General features: G+C 49.7%; 3 protein-coding genes across 9 annotated transcripts in view; all 3 read right to left on the bottom strand.

Moving 5' to 3' along the window:
- Nucleotides 1-10,641, bottom strand: part of LOC122369821 (cGMP-dependent 3',5'-cyclic phosphodiesterase-like) — a 79,119-nt gene extending 68,478 nt beyond the window's left edge. The window contains exons 1-2 of one of the 6 annotated variants that reach the window (XM_043344866.1): nt 10,292-10,641; nt 1,443-1,600 (exon numbers count right to left, since the gene is read on the bottom strand). In XM_043344866.1, the coding sequence (XP_043200801.1) occupies nt 1,443-1,544 (102 nt within the window). In that variant the 5' untranslated portion in view covers nt 1,545-1,600; nt 10,292-10,641. Of the gene's footprint in view, nt 1-1,442; nt 1,601-1,998; nt 2,155-10,291 lie in introns of those variants that run through there. The other 5 variants (XM_043344868.1, XM_043344865.1, XM_043344869.1 and 2 more) reach the window with 5 other exon arrangements.
- Nucleotides 10,642-11,487: 846 nt separating this feature from the next.
- On the bottom strand, nt 11,488-13,689 carry LOC122369820 (histone H2A-like). The gene is made up of 4 exons (XM_043344863.1): nt 13,618-13,689; nt 12,624-12,668; nt 11,988-12,195; nt 11,488-11,765 (listed from the first exon to the last, which is right to left on the bottom strand). The coding sequence occupies exons 2-4, from the start codon at nt 12,643-12,645 to the stop codon at nt 11,594-11,596; spliced, it is 402 nt and encodes a 133-aa protein (XP_043200798.1). The 5' UTR covers nt 12,646-12,668; nt 13,618-13,689; the 3' UTR covers nt 11,488-11,593.
- Nucleotides 13,690-16,220: 2,531 nt separating this feature from the next.
- The window catches only part of LOC122369823 (DNA polymerase epsilon catalytic subunit A-like), a 48,739-nt gene continuing 41,429 nt past the window's right edge, over nt 16,221-23,530 (bottom strand). The window contains exons 31-45 of one of the 2 annotated variants that reach the window (XM_043344879.1): nt 23,176-23,342; nt 22,561-22,741; nt 22,079-22,234; nt 21,480-21,619; nt 20,993-21,114; nt 20,694-20,782; nt 20,324-20,408; nt 19,838-20,041; nt 19,311-19,451; nt 18,904-19,045; nt 18,455-18,566; nt 17,979-18,111; nt 17,498-17,709; nt 16,998-17,130; nt 16,221-16,700 (exon numbers count right to left, since the gene is read on the bottom strand). In XM_043344879.1, coding sequence (XP_043200814.1) covers nt 16,524-16,700; nt 16,998-17,130; nt 17,498-17,709; nt 17,979-18,111; nt 18,455-18,566; nt 18,904-19,045; nt 19,311-19,451; nt 19,838-20,041; nt 20,324-20,408; nt 20,694-20,782; nt 20,993-21,114; nt 21,480-21,619; nt 22,079-22,234; nt 22,561-22,741; nt 23,176-23,342 — 2,194 coding nt within the window. In that variant the 3' untranslated portion in view covers nt 16,221-16,523. The remainder of the gene's footprint in view (nt 16,701-16,997; nt 17,131-17,497; nt 17,710-17,978; nt 18,112-18,454; nt 18,567-18,903; nt 19,046-19,310; nt 19,452-19,837; nt 20,042-20,323; nt 20,409-20,693; nt 20,783-20,992; nt 21,115-21,479; nt 21,620-22,078; nt 22,235-22,560; nt 22,742-23,175; nt 23,343-23,530) is intronic. The other variant, XM_043344880.1, reaches the window with a different exon arrangement.

The following is a 23,530-nucleotide window of genomic DNA, read 5'->3' as shown; positions in this document are numbered from 1 at the left end:
TATACGCCAGCACCAACTCAAAGCAGGTCGGGACCGGGCTAATGGAACTCACAGTCATGCCGGAGCTCACAACCGTGCTGGAGCTGAATGTAAACGCTAACGGAATTCACAGCCACACGCTGGAACTTACAGCATACATCGGCGAGCAAGATGGGTAGTCACACAGGCTATCGGCTACCATTAGGCATTCAAAATGACGTCCAAAGTGACGATGGATTCCTATACCACTATCGCCAATAGCAACTACAGACAACAGCGACGGCAACAAGGGTTGGTGGCACCACGGGGGCATCTCAGCAGCAGCGAACAGCCGGTGACGACTCGCTACTCGGCCACCTACGCAAAAACGTGGACAGCGAGCAGCCACAGCGGCCAGTGTTATGACAGGGACACGTCACCCCTGTCCCCAGTTAGGACAGGGCTACGCCGGAGTGGTGAAGTTTTGCAGCAAACAGAGGCAGAATCCTGTCACACCGAGGCCGAGGAATGACGGTTGATAGACGACAGAACACACCGGAAAGCGCGCAAAGAAAACGGGGGCTGTCTGACGTGATGACAGCTCGACGAGAACAGCAGGGGTGTCAGCCATCAGCGGAGCGAAATAAAAACACGACGGAGGTGTGAACTCGAACAACAGCTGGGTGCTGACGGATGGCATCCCGCTGGCTTTTCTCCATCACACCGGTGTTGTTTTATCACGTTCACTGAATCCACGTGAGGTTTACAAAACTTGGTCAAACCTATAAATAGTAACATCAACGTTACTGGAAATTTTTACGCAAAAAAAAAACACGCACATACGATATAATGACAATCTGCCGACCGACGGTCCGGTCAATCATTTACAATATTTACTGTCGTCAGCACTCCATGTGCCAGATTTACCTACTAGAGAGGCGTCGCCGACCTCAGAGGCACGCAGCAGCCAGCAGTGAATGACTTTTGCGGTGGAGGGGGATACACTGATACCATGTGTAATAAAATACACATAGAAACAGGACGAGTATTTCATATCCAGTCTGCACTGGCGATTGCAGGGAGACATGAAACCATGCTTGCTTTTAGGAACCAATTTGGACCAAATTAAGCCACATTCTAGATGCCAGAAAGACCTTTGCAGCAGTATTGATTTTTGGCATTAGCAATTGCTTGAAAATGCAGATGGTTACTAAAAGTCCTGATGAATCATGTCAACTCCATACTAAATTATGGAACTTATGATCCAGCAAATAGGTACCTATGCAAGTCATATGCACAATAGGCAACAAGCTCAGTGACCTACATAAATAATTGAAACCTAATGCTTCTTGAATAAAAAATACATATAGCTCCAAACAGGAGGTACCTATGTTAATGTAATCAAGAAGCACACATTCATACAGGCATAACACAACCTTCACATTATATAGTGGCATGCAAAACATGTAGTAGAAGGTACTTACAAACTGGTTGACTTTGCACTGGATCTTGATGGGGTCATGGGTGTTGATGGAGACAACCAGTTGCAGGAGCCGAGCTGGCTCTAAAGTCAGCTGTGGAGCCATCACAGTGGGCACTATTCAGTATTAAGTCCACTGGCTCGTAAGTCACCCAGGCATACCTGCAAGCGCAGAATCATTAATTAAGCAATGTAGTGACCAAAAGCAGACAATGTAAAAAATACAAATAATATGCTGGTCTTTAAACTTTGCTGGTTGAAAAGATGTAAAGTAAAGGCAAGGCAGATCAACCTCTTGAAATAGTATTACCTTTCACTGTTTTGTTCAAAAGTACAGGGCCTATATACCTACGAGGGCAAGGGGATTCAGAAATCATATCAGGACTAGATAATGGAATATAAAAACAGGGAGTACTGACACAACATGGGTATATCCCACGACACTGACATATAATTGTTAGACAATGAAAATGACAAATGACAATAACAATATGTTGCGCCGCGGTAACTTGCATACAATGATTGAAGTGCAAAACACATAGGTACGTCAATATTCCTACCTGTCCAACAATTCTCCCTCATATTGAAAGCAGCAACACTTCGCGCAAGTTTCTATCCAAAATCAAAATAGAACCCACAGCCACAACATCCACAACACGAAACACACGCCACCTGCACGCACCACGATCTCGCCGCTCACAGCATGCAAGTGCACATGTAAACAAAAGTCACAACATGAAACAGATGCGCAGCTTTCGGCTCCCTACCATCAGCTGCCATATGAAAGATTTTAGCTACCATATTTGGTTGCGAAATTCATCCATAGCCAAACATTGTTCGCAACCTTGGGACACCAAACCCCGCTGCCCAGTGGTATGCACAAAACCTGTCGACAAATATATCGCTCCTAATGCGATAAAAAGCTTATGTCAGCTTCCAATGCTGGCAGTTTCAGTCGGTCAGCAGTCAGCACTCAGCAGTCACCTGCTGGCTGCTACAGAAGTGGCCATGAATTACGTCTCATCGGAGGGTCGCCACGGTCACGTGCGGGGCGGTCAATGGGCCGGCTCCATGACCATCCAGTGGGGGCCGTTCTGCTCCAAATAACGCGATTATAGGCAATAGCGGGCGCCGGCCCGGCGGCCCGTAATTGAACGGAGGCACGTTGGGGCGAGGCGCCTGGCGCGAGGTAAGGCCGCCAAGTCCGGGCAGGCTATGAGCTATCGATCTCACAGCATCATCAATCTGTCTCGCGGCTCCATCAATCGTTATCACAGCTCGAACCATAGTGGTCCCGCGTATTTCATCACATTTCCGGCCGCCAGTGACCGAACAGGCAGAGCAGACAGCTGGGATCAGACGTATTGGTTTCCGCTCGGAGACCAGCCGCGGTCCAAGCTCACTCTGCTGATTGCTGGCCGGCATCGGACCATTGACCTGTCACTGACCACAAGCGAACGGCGAATCAATGATAAATTGCCAGTCGGTATGGCTTGTTCGCTTAACCCGCGCGGGGCTGGGGGGGGTAAATTTTACCCCCCCTCGCGAATTTTTGCGATATCTCAAAAACGGCGGCGCGCAGCGCCGCCAAACTTTCAGTACCTTTTCTTACATCAATTTGACACGTTCCCTGAAAATTTGAGCGAAATCCGTCGGAAATTTTTTGAGAAATTGACGTTTTAGTGACGTCATGTTCGCCATTTTCGCCTCAAAAACGGCAAAAGTTCAAACGCCGCTAACATCTTCATTTTTAAAGGAATCAAGACGTAACAAAAAAGGTTATACGTAATTTTACTTTGTCTATCAAATGGCTATCTCGGTTTTTTGAAAATTTTGGATTTTGGCCTAAATTTTTTCAAAAAACTGACTTTTTTGGGAAAATCATTATAAAATCCAAAATTTTGAGTCTATCGAAAAAAACCGGAATATATGTCAGAGAAGTGGTCAATGTGCACCTACATACCAAATTTTAGAAGAATCGGTTCAAAAATGTGGGAGTTATTCAAAATTTTATGACGTCACGACACACAAAATTTTTGAAAAATGACTTTTTTGGAAGTTCTAGACCTCGTACGGAAACAAAAATAGCACCATTCGATTCACCGTGAAAAACTGCATCAGATAGACACCTTTTTAGGCCTTAACAACCAACTTCAAAATTTGACCTCACTTGACCTGACCTTGACCTGACCTCGACCTGAAATTCATCCAGAGGTGGTCCATATCACTTATTGAGTGTGCCTATTGAATTCTATGAGTAAAATGACCCATAAAACATGTGTCGCACATGCCCTTTTCTATATTTTGTTTTTTGGTGACCTGACCTGACCTGACCTGACCTTGACCTTGACCTCTGAATGATATTGTATGCAACGAATATTGTCTTGGTAGCCTAAGAACACCTTTTGGGCGATCAGTCTCAGTCCATGACTCCATTCTTCGGCAACTACGGTGCCAGGCCGATACTGTAGAAACTTGCAATTTGTACCCTTGACCTGACCTTGACCTTGACCTCAAACTTTAAATTAAGTACATTTTTTTAGTAGTTCGTGATGAGAGCTTTCGATTGGCGTTTGAATTTTCCAAATCGGACCATTAGTTCGGGAGATAACAGGGGGGGTAAAATTTACCCCCCCCCAGCCCCGCGCGTTCGGCTGGAGACCCCAGCCCCGCGCGGGTTAACCAATGACCAACTAAATCCCTATCAATAACCGAATGATGGCTAAAAAAATGGCTCACCGCCCACGTCTCAATGACCTCTGAGCAGTGGCCACTACAGCAAACTGAACGGTGAACAGAAGCGGCGGAACACCTTCAATTGTAAGGGGGGGCACTGCCGACTTTTGGAACCATTCTTTCCATGCAAAGCCCATGTAGGGCTAATGTTAAAATGTCAAAATCAAAGGGGGGCACGGTGTCCCGGTGCCCGTCCCGTTTCGCCGCCTATGACGGTGAACGAAAATCTAAGCTAAAGACGACTGGGCGATGGGAATCTATCGAGCCTAAAAGTACCGCGCGAGCTCAGATCACTGAGCGTTGAATGACCCCAGGAGGCTCGATGGTCGGGTCACTGCGGATTTGACATCACAGATAATCATTTATTGTTGAACCGCCGGGTCGATGGATACTGGATACACTGGACGGCAGGATGAGCGTACCGGAATAGTGGGACATTTTCACATTTCCTTCCTCTCTCCTCCTCGGCGGAAGTCAGGGGTCAGGTCTAGAAGTCCGATAAGTTTCAATGCCACCAGAGCGCAGTGGTCAGGACTCAGGAATGGCGACTGGCGTGCTTCATTCTTCAATAGCCATTCATAAGGTCAGGACCATGAATGCTGATCCGCAATAGCCACATCAAAGACCGGTCAGAACTGTTCGAGACTACGCTCCAATGTCCATCCAGAGGTCAGGACCGGGATACGTCATGTCCGGCTCCGCCTCCGATAGCTGGCGCTGGCGGCTGATCCACGACGGTGACGGGTGCAGCGGCGCAATGGGACGGCCATCGGCGCCACTGTCACATACGATCTGTACCAGCAGAGTGCTGATAAGTCGTCCGTGAATGTAAGTGGGTACATCACTGATGCCTATATCTGAGATGGGCTTCGAGGAAAAAGAGGGTGCGGGCCGTGATGATTTAAAAAATAGATGGGTAGAGAGTACCTTATCTCAAGAAGAACGCAACAAATTACATAGAAGTAGGTATGTCGCATTTGTTTTGTCCAGTCCGTCGAATGATCTTGGCTTAAGGCCGATTTAACCCGCGCCCCACTGGCTATTTATAGCCCCCCCCCCTCCCGTTTTTCTGCAATAACTTCCAAACCGCTTGACGGATCGACGCCAAACTTTCAGTACCTACGGCTGCATCAATTTGACACCTTGTGTCAAAATTTAAACTTCGTAGCTACCATAGGTCGGCCGGAAATGACGTCAGAGTGACGTCATGTTCGTCCGATTTCGACGCAAAACATTGAACCACGGCAATCGCTCCCAAGAGCTCAGTTTTTAAGCTAGATCCAATTTCTTTGCATGAAAGGACTCAAAATTGACTGCGCTATCAAACTGCTATCTCGAATTTTCAAAATTTTGAAAATTTCGAAAATGTTATATAATAATATTCAAAATTTATATTTTTATATTTTTTTTTCAAAAAGTTGACTTTTCGAAAAAAACCGGAATATACGTGACACAACGCATGATGATGACTAACTCTAGCAAGTTTTAGCTAAATATCTTCAAAAATGGCCAAGTTATACGCATTATTGCAAAAAATTCACAATTATTAATTTTTCAAATCAATTTTCAGTACGTATTTGACATCGTACACCAATATAAATGGCACCATCGTGTTCCTGAGCTCAAACTGCATCCAATAGACACCTTTTTTGTTGAAAAATTTTAATTTCAAAATTTGACCTTTTTGACCTGAAAGTGACCTGACCTAAGCTGAATTCGACTCAAAATGACCTCGAATGACACAGACGACATCAAATTCGAAATCTATGGCCTAAATGGACCATAAAACATGTGTCACGTGACCGACGCATGGTATAATATTTTCGTGACCTGTGATGACCTGACCCTGACCTGAAAATCAAAGTACAAGTTTGGTACCCTCAATGTATCTAGAGCATCTGTTCAGGAGTGTGTAAGCCAAAAATGAGCCTGCTCTGACTTGTAAGACGGCGCCCAGAGCCCAAAATGTGCACAAGCCAAAATGCTAATAATTTTTACTTTGACCTGACCTGTGATGTCATCGGTGACCTCGAGGTCAATGAAATTAGGTTTCGTTCGACAGTTTTTCCGGGGCTATCAGAAGCCGTTTGAATTTTGACGATCGGCCCAGTAGTTTCGGAGTTAGGAGGGGGGGGGGGCTATGAATAGCCCCCCCCCCCCAGTAGGGCGTGTTATACACAGACCCCAGTGGGGCGCGGGTTAAAGTCCGGTCAGATCAGGACGTCGGTCTAGGAATGTCATGTTGTATTTCACTTGATTTAGCAACTCCTGCTGAGCTCATCTAAGCCTTTTCCGACTCGCTACTCCTCAATATGATGGACCGAGTGGTCGCGATGGACCCAGTCACTCTGGTCCTGTGTGCGGACATGTTGGCCACTCGGCGAAGATGTAATGTTTGTCCGCAGGTGTTGACTGTGCTATCAGTTCTGAGTAGTGCACTGTTGACCCAGGGGCTGGCAGCTAGCCCGGGCAGCTCCCAGTGGAGACACTATGGTGGGTGGGTGCGAGAGTTCGACTTCATCGACGAGCCGAGCACGTATAGGCATTAGGCATACTCCCATCAATTACCGAGGGGAGCACGGTGGGGGCATAACGCATGGTCAGAAGCATTGTCGAGGACACCCTGTTTAGACCCACAATGTATTACGTATAGTCCCGAAACTCGGGAGAGAATGGAATTGGACATGCACCTATTGGCAGCTCTCAACTGCCAGCTTATCCCGTCGGTTTGGGCATCGTTTTGGCTGCGGATACAGAAAGTCATTAAAATTTCTCTGACGGATTAAATATTTACGGTCACCACCCATTGGTCTCTGGGAGGATGCCTCCCGGTGTTATATTTACTGGCTCCAATGACAGCGCGTCAAAGGTTTTATGGCTAGCTTGTGGGAGCAGCCCTATAGTGTGAACTGTTCCGCATATCTCGTTGGGGAAGTTCTTGGAATGTAGCTGCACGGCAGTATTTGATTTCACTTGATACGGCCACAGGCGTGACTAATACGGAACGGTATCTCAGTTGGCGCATAGGTGTTGAGTTGGACCATGCGTGCCGATTGAGGGCAAGTGCATACCTAAGTCCGAGTACGATGTAGATAACAACGCTTGCTATCGTTTCTTGCGATGAACTTTTGCAAACAAATAACATTCCTGTCACGGGGCCGCCAAAAGGAACGGGTTCTTTCCGAATGCCTACAGCTTACGGTTACGGACATAGTCGTTTACCTACATAAGTAACCGAGCGCTGCTGAATAACCTACCTACACATCGGGTAATCGTAGATTGATCTATTCCCGTTACAATTTCTCAACACAACCCCGAGTGCCATTCTGTGAGTGGGAACAGCAAGTGTACAGGAGGCATGAACATGCATAAATAAATTCCTGTAATGCATTGCATCGATCGTAGGTATCTATTCTCTGATAAGTATCCAAATTCCAAAGTCCATTACTTGGTAGCGCATTTGATCATTTCATTAGGTATGCCGACATGCACATAAATGACAGTCGGATTAACTGGAATACAAAATTGCGCGTCCAACCATGGGTAAACAAAATCGAGATAATAAAATGTCGATCTTCCATAGTGGATGTTCTTATTGTTCATGCATGAGATGGGCTCCGGGCGGCACCACAGTTCATGTCCAGACATTCACAGACCAAACTATGGACCCCACGATCAGCATGCGTACCGGCTGACCCTGTCCCTGACCAAACAACTCCCGCTCCATCGGCCCCCTGCACCTCTCGACACCAACCCGCGGTGCAGGTCGCCCATCCAGGACTCGGCACTGCACGCCTCCCGCTGGGAATACAACACCAGACGTGGCGGGGCTACAGTGCGGTGGTGCGGCGCGGCAATCGATATATCGGAGGGCTGCACGGCCCCCGCGGCCGGCTGTGCAGCGGGACAGCGGCAGGTCGGGAGGGAGCCACCGCCAGCACCTGCCCCCCCCCCCCCCCCCCGCCAGCAACGCACGCTCAATACAGTGCATCGCAGCGGAAGCGGTCAACAGGTCAGCGGGGCGCCCAGGGTCAGGTCAGTCTAGGGTCAAGGTTGGTCTGGTAGGTCCAGGGGGCAGGGGTCACAGTTTGGTTTGCTGGGTCTGGGCTCTGAGAAGGCGATGTTCTTGTTCGGTAGACCACGAGGTCAGTGTTCGCCTTCGGGTTGGTAGACCCACCCGGATGTCTGGGCTTGGTTCGGAGGACCGGTAATCAATGTTGGGCCCAGTGGGTCGAATCAGGCGTCTGGTTCGGTCAGTCCAGAGATCAGAGGTCCGCGGCAGCTATGCAACATAAAAGGCGGCCCAGATTGAAAGCATTGTAGTAGTGGATACGAGTACAATGGAGAGGCACCTGAAGACGACTTCCTTGACCCTTCCACACATTCAAAAATGTATTCGCAGGCCGCAACATAAAACCCCCTGCGGTGCAGTCGCACTTTATAGGAAACATTTTGTCGCATTCATAGTTCACCATTTTGTCCATATCATTGAAGTGTTTCAACAGGCTTGAGACTTTCAATGTTTGAACGGTTTATTAAAATAAAATTTACAGTAAGTTCAAGTATTCCTGTTCTTTCATCGAATCGCAAGGGAGAACGTTGATCAATAGCGAGCGCCCGACGATTTAATTGCCTGATTTAAAAGGGACCGGAATTCCTTTGATCAGGAAATCACCATATGGTTGGCAAATTATAATACACGACGGCGCTTATAATAAGCGCCTTCGTGAAACACGAACTGAGGTCTGCGCCCTCATAACTTGATGTATTGATAAAAAATTACTTTTGGGTAAAAGCAAGAGAATAAAAAGAAAACCTAAAAAGTCACTACGAAGTGTCAGAATAGCAGGCCGTTAACCTAGCAATACATGTCCAAACTCTGTCCCACCAGAATCATCCCGTGACATGTAGGTGCTAGAGGCTACATGGCAGCCGAGGCTCAATGACTAGAGTGACCGAGAGATGGACAAAAATGGCACGGAGCCTACCGCCGGCGGCCAATCCATCAGCTCAGAACGGACAATGATCCTGCAGTTACCATGTGCAGATAGTAAGAGATACGCCATCCATCGATAAGATTACATAATGCCTCGGGCCTGTCTTTTTATATCCCTATTCTTTAAGCTCTTTTGAGAACCGTATCGCAGGCGAGGGAAAAAACAGCAGTGCTCTGAACAGCAGGGAGCTCCACAATCCCGCACTGGTCAACCAGGTTGCAACGCCCGCGCTAGCCCGCATCCAGCATTGGCCGCTCAGCGACCCAGCTGGTCGGATGCGCTGTCGAATTGAACTGTCGGCGCCGGCCATCCGTTGACCGTGTCGGTGGCGCCAGGGGTCATTTGTCGCGCGCTGCGGTGGGTAGGAACTATCGACCGATTGAGGGGTCATCGGGCCATCAAACGGCGCCGCCGGCGTTCACTTTCTACTCCGAGGGACGCGACTTGACCGGAGCCGGGAAACGGGACCGGCGGTGAGCCCGCCGCCGAGGAAGGGCTTCCCTATTTACCGCACACATGCCGACCGCCGCTGTTTACCGTGCGCACGCAAACACGCGGACAAACAGACGTGCATCCCTATTTATACACAAGCATACTGACTAGCAGACACACATTAATAATACACAGGCATAAGGCACTGGCGAATCCAGGTGGCGTATGGGACGAGACCCTCAGGTGTCCCATTTGCTATATTCCCCGATACGGTAAATTGTTGATTTGTGTCGGAACAGCCTTTTTGTTGTCGCACAGCAACTGACGGACCCGAGCTGCCAACTCCACAAAAAAATGCACAGCTGGATCCGCCAGTGCATACGGTAGAAAGATGGAAAGATGGACAGACAAATGCAGAGACCTTAGCGAGCAAACCGACATGCCTACCGGCAGACCAGACCGACACGTCGACACACCCACGCCTACAAATACATAAAGGCGGCCTCGTTTACATAAAGACACACAGGACACAGACACTCAAGACCAACAAACACGAAAACAGCCCCTCCCACGACACGTACAGTTAGTAAAAACATTCTGTATGAATATTGAACAAGTGCCCAAAACCCAAACCCCACCCACTACCACACTCTCGTCCCAGCCAACACCCAACTGGCTTTCCACTCACGCCTTCAGGACCGCAGAGCTGCCCGGCCGCTGCGACGTTCAGTCTGTATTCTCCGCACCACTGCTGTCTCTCCGCTCACCGCCCCGCCGCCGCTCGCGCTCGACGGAGGCCCGCTACTGACGGCTCCGTCGGGCGGCGGCAGCCGCGGCACGGGAGCCGACCGATAGCACCCGGCGCCGGCGACGGACCGCCTCCGCCCGCGCACCGCCGAGACGCGGCCGAGCGGATATCACGGACAGGCGCTTATCACGCACGGTTTCTATGAATGTTCTGTAAATGTGCTGTGCCCCGGAGCATCTCCGAAGTACTTTTCGTTAAAAAGTCATTATAAGCGTAGGTGACGTCAAGTCCTGAAACAGGCGAACATTTCAGTTTTAAACAATGCAAAAGCACTTATATGACCATATGCAATACAGCACATGCTTGAAACGATATTTGAATGTGCTTAAATGACCAGTCTTCCAGGCATAATATTGCTTGCTATCCTTATGATGAAGTGGTCGCAAAACTGATTTTCGTTCCGGTCATAGAGATAAAAATCACAGATAACTGTTTCACTCACCCTGTTCATCTATCAGCAGCAGCAAGCTACAAAACAATCGGGCCGTCGTAGCTAGGCTAGCATCTTCTGAGAGTGAGTTGAGGACTGAGCGACTAGCATGACCTGACCTTGGATGACCTATGACATTTTCACGCACGCCGAAAAGGTGCATGACACGGGGTGCCACAAAGGCTTACCGTCTTTTACATGAAACATAAGAAAATTAAAGCAAAATCTCTTTTGCCACTTAAAAGCAGGTACCTATTTCAAATGTTTTCCTTACAAATTCATGCAAGTTTTTGGGGATGTTCGATCCCCGGCAGGAAACGGGTCAACTCATCTGATCGACTCAACGAAACATTAAAGCTTGAGTGTTAAATATCATGAACAAATGAATCAACTAATCGAAACAATACTATGACAGCTTCTCAAATATTTATAAACACAATGCCTCAAACATTCCCTGCCCAAATAAAAAATACAGCCTGCTGGCTGTTTGCTTGTGAGGAGCCATTTACGAAAATAGGTACTTTTTCCGGACAGGGGCTCGGGCCTCTTTATACCAGACGGGAGAGACATCTGGCCGAAGCCCTTCACACCAGAGCTTCCTCAACAAGACGACAGCGGCGCCAGTCGCTCTTCAGACACACAAATATCTCACAAAGTCATCGTTTATTTAACAAAAGAACAGTAGCCCCGTAAAACCCCACAGAGCGAATCCCTCCCCACCCTCCCGCCATGGCACGGAACCCGTTCCCCGATCAGTACTCCTGACTCTGGCCCTTGCTCTTGGGGCCCGACTCGGTCTTCTTGGGCAGCAGCACGGCCTGGATGTTGGGCAACACACCACCCTCGGCGATCGTCACGCCCGACAGGAGCTTGTTCAGCTCCTCGTCGTTACGGATGGCCAGCTGCAGGTGCCGGGGGATGATCCTGCCAAACACGAGCAAGTATTTAGGGACAGACTTGACACTAACAACACCATAACATACTGAAAGACAGCTTAAACAACTGGCACATTTCAATGCAATGAATGTTGAATAGTGAATACAAAACAGAACTTATCAATGATCACAAACATCATAACTGCAATGTGACGTGTTCACTGCAAACGATGGGTTACACACATGCACAACAATCATATGATATCCTTACCTGGCCTTCTTGTTGTCACGAGCCGCGTTGCCGGCCAGCTCGAGCACCTCAGCGGCCAGGTATTCCATAACGGCAGCCAGGTACACGGGGGCACCGGCACCGACGCGCTCGGCATAGTTACCCTTGCGCAACAGACGGTGAATGCGGCCCACGGGGAACTGGAGACCCGCTCGCGATGAACGAGACTTCTGCTTGTCCTTGGACTTTCCTGTGTGGGTCATGTAACAAAATCTGAGTTGGCAAGCCTGGCAAGCAGGCAGTGATGATGGAAGAATACATGGATCACACAACACTCAGTCAAGAATCAATCATTAGCTATTGCAGTGCATTTTATGATGGCACACCTTTCATGCATGTGCTGACATCAATTGACAGTTGGGGCATCAATTTGGGCTAGACTCATTGTTCATTACAGTCTGGCAAATAAATGAAAGAAGGGACACAAAGAGCAGCAGCCACTGATGCATGTGCCTTTATATTGCCTCCTAAGAACATTTCCGCCACAACTTTTCAGGCAATTTTTTTCTGAACTCTACATTTGCAGCAGTCAAACCACAGGCAAAGTGATTTAGGAGCTTTGTCTTCATCCTTTCTTAGATTTGCCAGACTTAAATTAGCATAAGGTAACATACACACCTCCTTTTCCCCGAGCAGACATTGTTCAGTTGAATGACCTGAATGCTGAAACAAAATCAGGGAGATTGTAATACAAAAGAACTCCATGTCCTGCCTAGCCTGTCCTAAATGCTGTTGTTATATAAGCATGAACACGTGTGATGCCATTAACTACCACAGTAAACACTAAACAGTTCCCCTAATTGAAGGCATTCTGTACTCTGTATCATTTAACAAAGAAACTTATCTTGACAAGAAGAACAGGCACAGTGACTTCCTTGCCATGTGCCACTACCACTGGCACAGGCTGATCCAGAAAAGGCATCTTCAAATCTCCCTGAATTCTTCAAATCTTGGATGCTGAATGGCGGGGTTATACCCCTACTGATTTATCAAAATTTGAAAACTCACTGGGTTTGGATTCCTTGCCAAATGTGGCACAATTATTTAAAAAAATGCTGAGTTCCAGCCCTGCATGTGGGGACGTGCATTTGCGCAAGATGCCCCATCCCCCTGAATCTGCCAGTCCAGTGACCACTGGCATGCTTTAGGAGCAAACCTGCAATCTGTCTCTTTAAAATGGTGCTGCAAAGTGCAAACTATCACAGTGCAGGCACCGCCACCGGACCTGCACAGAGGTGTTTGTATGAGTGTGCTTAGGCAGTCGCCAGTGGCAATGCTAGAGCCAAACCAACTGCCTACAGCAACAGTCACTGTCAAATTTACGTAGGATAGATAAGTAAGGCACGTGTCGGGGCTCGGGCACGTTCCTACAGCATAGCACAACACAATTCATATGCAGCGTCAAAAAAACTGAGATATATGAAAATAAATGCAAAAAAGCAAGCATTACCATTAATGGTGCAAACTGTAAAATTTAGTTTTACTTTTGTCAATTCCTCATGCTTGATGCGATACAAATCGTTAAAATTAATAAAAATGACAACAACAAAGTATTACGTCCTTCAACCGCTTTTATGTGCTTCTCTACTAACAAAAAAAGCAATGCACTTACCGAAAATATCCGAAACAACTCCCAGCCCTCGGAAGAATGCGTGGAAAATTACCGTCGTCCGTCCGTCACGCTCAAGGCTATATAAACCAGGTAGAACGCTCCCGAAGAAAAAGTGGTGACAAGCAATATTTAGTTGCCGCGACCCTCACTTGTTCAAGACTATATGCGCAAGCAGCATTTACAAGCTAGCGGAAATCGACCAATCGGCGTTCGGAAATACTCAACGCTGATTGGCCCGATGCTCGTGACGAAATTGTGGGGGACTACAGCTACTCCCCTATGGCGTTTCATTGACTTATGACTTTTGAAGGGGATTTGTATCAGTTTTTGTTGGTTTTGAGGCCATTTTTGAGCTTGGATATTCTTTCCGTGACCTTTGACTATATAATAACGACATTTAATCATGACATTTCTATATACTATCGGTGTCACATCGGCCAAAAAGACCGTAAGTACATGGGATAGACGGACCACTGCTGATGGGGCCACACATGCCGGCGTGTGGTCATCGGAGGCCCATGAGGGCTCGACATGGGCCCTTTATGGGTCGGTATAGGCCCAGTGGGTCCAGTGCAGGCCTACCAGGGGTCGGTGGCATATAATGTAAGGCTGTCTCGGGACGAATTGAGGGCTCATGGGGGCCATATGGGACCATTAGGGACCACATAAGCCAATCAGGGGTCCATTTAGGCCAATAAAGGTGCTTCAGGGACTTGAAGAGGCCATTCAAGAGCCGTGGTGGGCCCATGAGGGGACGGCATTGGTCCATCAGGTGCAGTCAGGGGATGTTGTACGGGTTTCTCAGTGACCCATTTGGGCATATCAGTGACCAATTTAGACCCAGCAGGGGGCTTTGTAGACCTATCAGGGGCTGGTGATGGTTTATCGGAGGCCAACGTTAGTCCATCGGGGCACGGCATGCCCATCAGAGGTAATTGCGGGCCCACGCTGAAAAATGATGGCCCTTCAACGACCCCTAATGGATCTAGATTGACCCATGTTCCATGATGTGTCATGTATGCCCCTATGGCAGGCCTACTCAGACCCCTGATGGACGTTCCCGGCCTCTGATGACCCTATACTGAATCCTGGTGGGGCTCTAAGAGTCTCCAATAACCCTTCTTCAGCCCATTATTACCATACGCTGGCACTAGTGGCCCCACATCAGCCGCAGGGCAGTCCGTGCCAAGACAGCATGTCTTTTCGGCCGATATTACATCGGTAATATTAATTAAAATCATGATTTTATGGTGCCATTATATAGCTAACAGTCATAAGAAATATATTTCAACTCGAAAACAGCTCGAAACAGCATATAATCTTAAAGAAACCCCTCCGAAATCCAAAAGCCTATTCGGGTCCATAGAGAATAACTGCGGTCCCCCGCAATTTCGTCACGAGCGTCGGGCCAATCAGCGTCGAGCACTGCCGAGCGCTGATTGGTGAATTTTCCGCTAGCGCGTGAGTGCTGCTCGCGGAACAAGAGTTCGTCGACAATCCTCCACAAACGTCTGTCACCACTTTTCGTAATGCTAAACAGCCGGAGCGTACCCCCCGGTCACGCTGAGCTTCGCACCGAAAATGCCGCGCATAAATTATGAAAAATGGCGCGAAATCAGTTTTGTATTTGTTCCAAGGATTTGTTCCAAGAGAAACACCGGCACTAAATCAAATTTGTATAAAAATGATACCCATACCACCGCTTTTCAAAGGGACCCTCCCACCTTAACATTAGATTTGAGTTGAGATAGCCAAAATGGGGTCCCTGGCCCACAATTACCGGTTTCGGCACTCACAACATTGAGAAATGCCTTAAATCGGAAAGATTGAATTTCAAAATTGCAGCATTTTGATTCAGAGGGGCTAATGCATAGGAATACCCCTCTGAATGTGTGACGTCAGCGCAGATATCTAACGATTTTTAAATGTTTGACTAAAACGTTTTGTAGCACGCGTTGGTATATGCTGCGTTGCGCGCAACAAATGCCGCACTTCTAAATAAAGTCGCTAGGAACAGCGGAGATCCCAAAAAGTAAACAAAAGTAAAAGTCTAATATCTTGAAAACCGGTGAATATTTTTCGATGAAATTTGGTAGATATTCGTTTTCGCTCTTTCTGAACCGAGCGACATCACTTTCATGCCAATTCATAAACTTTTTTGAAGGTGGGAGGGTCCCTTTCAAAACTGTTTATCATTCAAAATTTTACTTTTAGTGTTGAAGTTTCATAAAACAGCAAGACTTATCGAAATGCATTCAGCGTAAAAAACTGTACCAAATCAAATGACTTCACATCGAGAGTTGATGTGAAGTTTAGCGGACTCCGTCTGCTTCCGTCCCCGCTGTCTGCGCTCGTTCTGCACTTTCACTAAAGATTGCACGTCTCATAAGCTACATGAAGTCCTCAGATAGTCGTCAAATACCTGCGTAGGGCCCTCGGAGAGCATGGCTGGCCCCAAGCGGCCTTTGACCTTGGATTTAGACACGTCACGTATGATTCCGAAAGACTAAGCAAGGGTTTCCACTTTTCTCCCAACCCATCAATTATATGCGCCGCACTTCCACAGCCCCAAATATCAATCCGCCCCAGTCATAAAGGTCCGAGTCATTAGAAAACGGTTTGTATATGAGAACAAACAACATACGTCATACACCGCATTAGACACGCAGGTAGCGTTGACAAAATGAATCAACACTCCTGTAAAAGATTACATCACATTCGGTGAAAGGCCATTCAGACCACAAAATGCCTTCAACTACATCGTTGAAGTCACAAAAAGACTTCTGCATAAGTGACAATGACTCAAAAGGCGCATTGACACACAGGCATCTCAAGCTGGGACATCAATCATCACGGCCACTGACATCTAGCGACCACAACGGCGCTCTCAGTCTACCAATCACCCGCTAGGCGGCGCTGCAGTGCTGCAGCGTCCAGCCGACATGCTCCAGCAGAATGGGCATATCAAACGACTGGGCAATGTTCCGGAAGACCCGCAGCCGACTGATGAGATGGGTTCGGCTCTCCAGACCGCGGTACTCGCCGGCACACTCGCAGATGGCCGACATGTTCAGCTGCTTCACCTGCGGGCCAATCAGGGGGCGGCGTCTCAGCTGGGTGTAACCAATGTCATCGGCTGAGTGCAACCAATCAGATGCCGATGGAGGCACAGATAACCCAATAATATATGACCGGCATCAACAGACTATAACTAGGGGACCAGTGCAGGGTGCAACCAATAATCGAAGTTTCGATCTACAACCTGTCACCTTACAAAGACTCAACCATTTCCATAATCATGATCAAAACCACCAACCAGTATCATGGCCAAAACCCATCCTCCGTCGATCGATCCCGGACCCGGAGGCCCAGCGCCTTACCTGTTTGCACTTGACACACTGCAGATCCTGCAGTACGAACGCCACCAGGCTCCTCTGGAGGACGGCCAGCAGCGCGTGCTCGATCTCGTGCTGGTCGTAGGGCGTCTCACAGAGGGGACACTGCCAGCACGGCCTGCGGGTGGGGGTGAAGACGGAGAGGTGTCGGTAAGAAGGGTAACCACATACAGAACACTCACAGACGGGAGTCATGGCGGCGTGTGACGGGCAAGAGTACGAGGGAGGGGCAGCAAGATGATACATAATCGTAGACGACATAATCGGAGACATGATACATAATCGTAGTATACACAATCGTTCTCCGCGGGCTATAGCCCGCTCGGCCTATCACAAATGTACGCAGACTGACGGGACATCAGCCGTCGGCAACGCGCACAACCTATCAGAGTCACACGAAAATGGCTTGATAGAGACGGGGGAGTGAGGACAATTTAACAACCATAACAGCAAGAATGCAGGAACCGCTGTCAGTGCGTGCTCACCTTCCCCCGCTCTCGGACACATGCGTATCCTGACAGAGGTCCACGTCGCGGCAGTGGTTGCACGCCTTACAGATGACCTCAGGCAGCACGTGGGAGACGCACGGGTCCACCCACTCGGCCTCGGGGCTAAACTCGCCCACCCCGATCAGTTTCAGCAGGTCACGGCGCAGCTTGGTCACCTCGGCTTCCACGTGCTGGTCGAGCGAGAGCACCTGGCGGACAGAGAGGAGGAGAGGAGAGTGGAGGTAAATGGAGCAGTCAGAAGAATTTGACGGCATTTCATCTAGCTGGACCGCAAAACATTATGGTAGATAGTGAATGGTTTTCAAGGATATTATCTGTGCGTGAGAAACACGGCTATTGACGGACAATTCTGAATGACATTGGTACATTTTGAGCAAGGAGCGGTGCTAATTCTGGTGCTTGCGTTACATTTTCGCCAATTATATTGTCCACGGAACTGCGGCTACGCTCGACCTACCTTGCAGATGGCCTTGACGAACTCGAGCGCCGGGTTCTGCAGCAGGAGGTGCGAGCCGGGTAGCTGAGGGAACAGTGGGTTCGGCTCGGCGCCGCGCGTCGAGTGCAGCTTCCTCTGCATCTTCTGCGTGATCCTGTCGGCCAGTCAAGTCAGCTCAGGTCACCCGAGATATGCCAGTTTACAGCTCATGGCTAGACTCTGCATTCAGGCTAGGTTAAACGGCGACTCAGTCAACTAATTATGCCGGCGGATGATATCGAGGTAAAGCAAATTCCGTGGATTGCATATAATCAAGGCTAGGTTCAGGGATGCTAGAGCGCATCTGCTGATTGGACAAGAATGGTACGACCTCACAACAGCTCAGTCCGCTGTTTCCGATATCGGATAACGCCGGCTGAAGCTCGGCTGTCTGAATGAAAAGCGGGCCCCGTTAACAATCACTCAGCCACCGCCATTCCCAAAGCAGTGTCACTTACATGAACAGTTTCTGAGCCATCTCCCCGGTGATGAGGTTCTTGGCGAACTCGACAGCATCCTGGAACTTGGCCTGTGGCTGGCTGGAGACCCGCCGGCGCACCGGGGTCCGACCTGGGGTCAGAGGTCTCAGGTCAGGGTCAACAGGGGGAGGGGGCTGACAGGGGACCCGCCGGCGCACCGGGGTGCGACCTGAGGTCAGAGGTCAGGGTCATCAGATGACTCTGGTGGGGTGAGGGGCTGAAAGCACAGACCCCCAAGTGCCCTGTCCTGTCTTACTCTGCTGACCAGTGACATACACTCCAGCTCTGCTCTGCCTACCCCGACCATAGGCCGTGACCCGTGATGAAACTCTCACGGTCCTGTCCTGTCTGTCTGAAGTCCTCGAAGCCTCCCAGTCCAGTCTCCCCCCCCCCGGACACCTCCCCCAGCTCTATCCCCCGTCACTGACCGGGCGTGAGGGCGTCCACCTCAGCGGCGATCTGCTGGTACACGGCCGAGATGTAGCTGGCCACGATGGTGGCAAAGTTGGCCTGGCAGGCGCCCTCCTCCGGCAGGTAGTGGCTCATGTTCCACGACATCTCCACGGCCAGCTGGACAAAAAAAAAAGAGGGGACGGTCAAAACTGGAAGCGGGGGACAGCCAGACAGACGAATGATGAGCTTCCAGACCTCTAGAAGGTAGCCATGTCACACCGAATGGTTGTGGGCTAGACCACATTTTAGGGATTTTGGGAAAATTTGTCAAGTCAGCAAAAGATGGGAAAGCTTTGAACTGCACACGCTTCTTGTAGCGTCTCGTACCTAAGCTAATAATGCTGATGACATGACCAATGCGGGAACATCCCTCTACGCTCACCCCCTCATCGTCGTCCTCTGTGTCGGCCAGCGCGACGTCCTCCGACTGCGGCGCCGCGTCCTCTGAGGACTGCCGGCCGTCCTCGCCCTCCAAGGACGCGGTCGTCTTGGGCAGCACGCCCCGCACGCCGCCAAAGTTGGCCTGGTGAACACAGAGCCGAGCAACAACGGTCAAATGATGGTCCAGTCGGGTGAGCTATCATGGCGGGGCTCAGAACAACTCAAAAGAAAATTTGGCACTGCAAGACCTTGCGAAGCGACTTAAATCAGCAGGCGGCTGTGCAGCTTGGCACAAAATCAACGATAATTACCATTACCAAGAGCGCGCCATATTCTCAACATTGCATGAAACGGAAACAGTGTCAAAATATAACAAAAAGGTCGAAACGAAACGAAAAGGTTTCTAACATACGAAAACGTTTCTATCATACACACACCGCCCCAACAACCATCCATGTAGCCGTCATCACAGCTCAAACTATTTCCGCCCCCACCCCTCCCTGACGGCAGTACCACCGCGCCACCTACCGGGTCCAGCCACAGCAGGTACTCCCAGCAGTGGGCATACGTGATCTCCATTCCCTGGAACAGCTCCTTGGAGCGCACCGAGCCCAACACGTAGTCCATGTAGGCCAGCGCGTCCGGCACCGTGCGCTTCTTCGTACACACTATGATCTTGTTGAAGTTGGCGTAGACAATGACGGCACCGAGTCGCTTCAGCTCCGAGATCAGCTGGAGGGATGAGAGGGCAAGGAGGCAGTGTCAGCACAATGAAAAGATAATATGTAGCAGAACCATCCGCCGCATGAAAATCGGCAACACAGAATATGCTGGGTTGTCACTGAGACAGGACGTATATTTAGTCTTGATGATAATGAGGAAGTCAAATAAACCAGTCACCGAAGTAGTCAAACTTGACAAATCACAATCCTTATCAATCATGATCCGCTCTGTAAATATCCTTTCATGCACCAATGGCGTCATCTTAAGGGCACCAGACCCGGCTGGGCTCACCTGGAGGAACAGCTTCTTCATCACCACGTGCAGGATCTTCTTCAGCGCCGGATCGTACATCAGAGAGTTGGGACTCCTCAGCCACCTGGAGAAAACACGAAGCGTCAGCAGGAGCGAAGGCACTGCACAATGAAAGGAAAAACTAACGAAATAAAACGAGAATGATTTTTTTCCAATTGATTAACGTAGCGCGATAGCATGCGCGGTGAGTACTCGTCCACTGTCTAACTATGTAGATCACTGAGCGCTCACCGGTACAGGTGGACCATCTGGTAGTCGGCGAACACGTTTGATGCTGCGTCACCCCCCCCCCCCCCCATCAGCTCCCAACCCCTCCTCCCCTTCCCTAATGTCAGTGATGAGCGCTTACCGGTACAGGTGAACCATCTGGTAGTCGGCGAACACGTTCTGATGCTGTGTGACGTCCAGTAGTAGCGAGTGGACCATCGCCCTCAGAACCTGACACGGGTCAGATCGGCTGTCATGTTAGAAAGAACCCTGTCGACATTGTGGAAAAAGGAAACAACGGCAACGCTAGCTGACACCCCCGAAGACTTGCTGGTCTAAAATACAGTGTCTAATGGCTACACCTCAGTTCATATAAAACTACTCCCATTTCGAAACATTTAATACAATGCCTTGTACTGGCTTATCCATCCAGTCGCTCACCTTGAATGCGCCGTAGCTGAGGACCGACTCGTCATAGGAGGCCATCTGCGGCGTCTGTCCCGCCAGCATCTCCTCCAGCGAGACCTGCGGCGCCGCGTCGAACGCCACGTACGAGCTGATGCCTGTCGAGATGGTCGGCAGGGAAGGTGTGTTAAAAGTGGAGGACGTCACCGGATAATCGAGAGGAAATTATGCAAGGCTGCCGGATTGTTGCGCAAGGAAAATTAAGAGCCATGGGTAAGAAGCATAGCGGCGATCAATCTATATGGCGCACAATATGCTAGGATATTGAGTTGTCAGCGTTAGGGGACAGCCGCTGAGACATAGATAAGAAGCATCAGGGCATGGGAGTAGGTAGGTGAAGAATGATATATGGTTAGTGTTACGAAGTAAATTACACGCCTGAATGCTTTAATGCTTCAAGGCTCGAAGAAATGTATCACACAATTTAAAAAGGGTCGAAGTCTCGAAGTGTCTCCTTCCTTACCCTCTGCCTCGCTGATGTGCTGCGACTGCAGGATGGCGGTGGGAGCCAGGCTCTCCACATCCAGCTCCAGGCAGATGGTCTCGTACGCGCCGGAGCAGTTGATGTCTGACCGGCTCAGCTCCTCGCCCTCGATCAGCAGCCTGTGATACGGGGTCAGGGGTCAGCGGTCTGACAAGGGGGTAGAGGTCAGCAATCTGAGATGCAGAGGCAGGGATCAGAGGTTTAGGTCACTGTTCACCCTGTCAGGACTCAGCAGTCTGCGACACGAGAGGCATGGGGCAGGTCAGGTCACCAGCTGCAGTCTCTCAAATGTGACATGGGTAATAAACCTGCAGTCTGTGAGGTTCAGAGGCAAGGACAGGACGTAAGCGTTACCGGTCAACCGATATATCAATTAACACAGCTCTCACAATCTAGCACGGAATAACACGAAAGAAACAAAACGAAAGAAGCATGCACAAATGCACACTGTAACCACCTAGAGTGGCTTATCATTCGAGCTCCGTCAGGCTGAGTTCTGCCCACCCCCGCCTACTGACCCTCCTCTTAAGCCACACCGTTCTGACCCCTGACCCTCCGCTGACCCCCGCCAGACTGACCGCTGATCGTCGGCCTCCTTGCCGCCGAGGTCGGGTCGCTCTGTCGGTGACGCCCACAGCACGTGGTTGTGTTTACGCAGGTGACGCGCGTAGAACAGGTCCTCACCAAACAGGGTGGCGTCGGCCGGCAGGTTACCCACCGGCACGTGGAAGTACCTGTGACAGGAGCCGGATGGGTAATGTCAACGCCGCACAGCAGAGCTGGTGGTGGAGCAATGCGAGCCCGTGATTTTTTTTTTTAAAGCAGATATGCTGTCTGAAGCAACGGACGATAAGAAACGCCATGGCGAAATGCAGTCAGCATTAGTATCAAATATGCAAATTGCCCAAAAATCAAAATTATTTTTCATTTCGTCTTCCGGTGTGTTACCTTTCACATCAAACGTTCAAACCACGTTGCCCACCACAGTTCTTTCGTTCTGCACCAGAAAGTCATAAGGTATCCCACTATAGCCACTTGGTCCCTCACCGCGGTCGCTCACCTGCACTGCTGTATGGTGGTCTCCAGTATGACCGGCGAGTTGAGGAAGTGGCGCAGCATGGCGCGAGCGCCCACCCGCTGCCACTCCAGGCCGGCAAACAGCTGGTCAGAGTCGGCCACATGGATCGGTGCCAGAGGAAAGTCGCCGGCGATCGGCAGCACGCTGTACAGCGCGCCAAACTCTGCCGGAGGGAGGGCAGGGGTCAGATTAAGGAGGGACAGGAGTTCGCGCGTTTAACTCTGTTAGGTCCAACAAACTCACTCAACGGTAAGAGGTACCAATTATAGGAGTGGTATTATTGCCTAAAGGAAGCGAAGGACATAATAGCGCCGATTAAGTAACAACGTCAAGAAACAAGTAATCACACTGAGCCGAAAATCGCGATAATGATGATGATGATGATGATGATGAATTGGGGTTTTTGGGCGCCCGGACTACAGTGGTCATCGGGGCCCAAAATCGCGATAAATGCTGGCTATCAGTTTGCCTTTCGGGTCACCCTGAATGTATTGGATATTGGCACCTGTATTGTATGCGTATCACAACGCCAACCACTGACCACCAGAGCTCTCCCCTGCCCTACCCATGCCCCCCCAGAGAATGCAGCCCACCCACCGAGGTAGGACTGTACGGCGATGACGGTCGGGCCGCGCTTCTCGTCCTTGTAGGCCTGCAGAGCGCGCGTCAGAGACCGGTAGGCCGCCTGCTCGGTGGTCTCCAGCTGAATCTGGAAGCTGAGCTCCTCCGGCGGCAGAGAGTCGGCCGGCGTGCCGCGCGATAGCCTGAGGGGACGCAGAGGTCAGAGCGAGAAACCACAGTCACAAACTGTCCACAGAGTTCAGCAGGGTCAAGGAGCTAAGGAGAGATGCCATGCAAAATTCAGAAATCACTTTATCAACATATTTAACTTTAATCTGACATTTTCACTGTAAAAGCATCTTAGCTGAATCCTTCACGAAAAAAACATCAC

This window comes from Amphibalanus amphitrite, unplaced genomic scaffold (assembly GCF_019059575.1).
Source record: "Amphibalanus amphitrite isolate SeventyFive unplaced genomic scaffold, NRLGWU_Aamphi_draft 001076F_arrow, whole genome shotgun sequence".
NCBI classification, from domain to species: Eukaryota; Metazoa; Arthropoda; class Thecostraca; order Balanomorpha; family Balanidae; genus Amphibalanus; species Amphibalanus amphitrite.
The sequence above is the reverse complement of the archived record's forward strand: the minus strand, read 5'-3'. Positions and strand labels throughout refer to the sequence as shown.

Bases quoted from the DNA above. Each gene is read 5' to 3' on its own strand.
- LOC122369820 (XM_043344863.1), bottom strand. From the start codon at position 12,645: ATGTCTGCTCGGGGAAAAGGAG. The intron at 12,196-12,623 runs GTGTGTATGTTA...TGACCCACACAG, and splicing joins GTCTGCTCGGGGAAAAGGAG to GAAAGTCCAAGGACAAGCAG. The intron at 11,766-11,987 runs GTAAGGATATCA...CGTGTTTGGCAG, and splicing joins CGTGACAACAAGAAGGCCAG to GATCATCCCCCGGCACCTGC.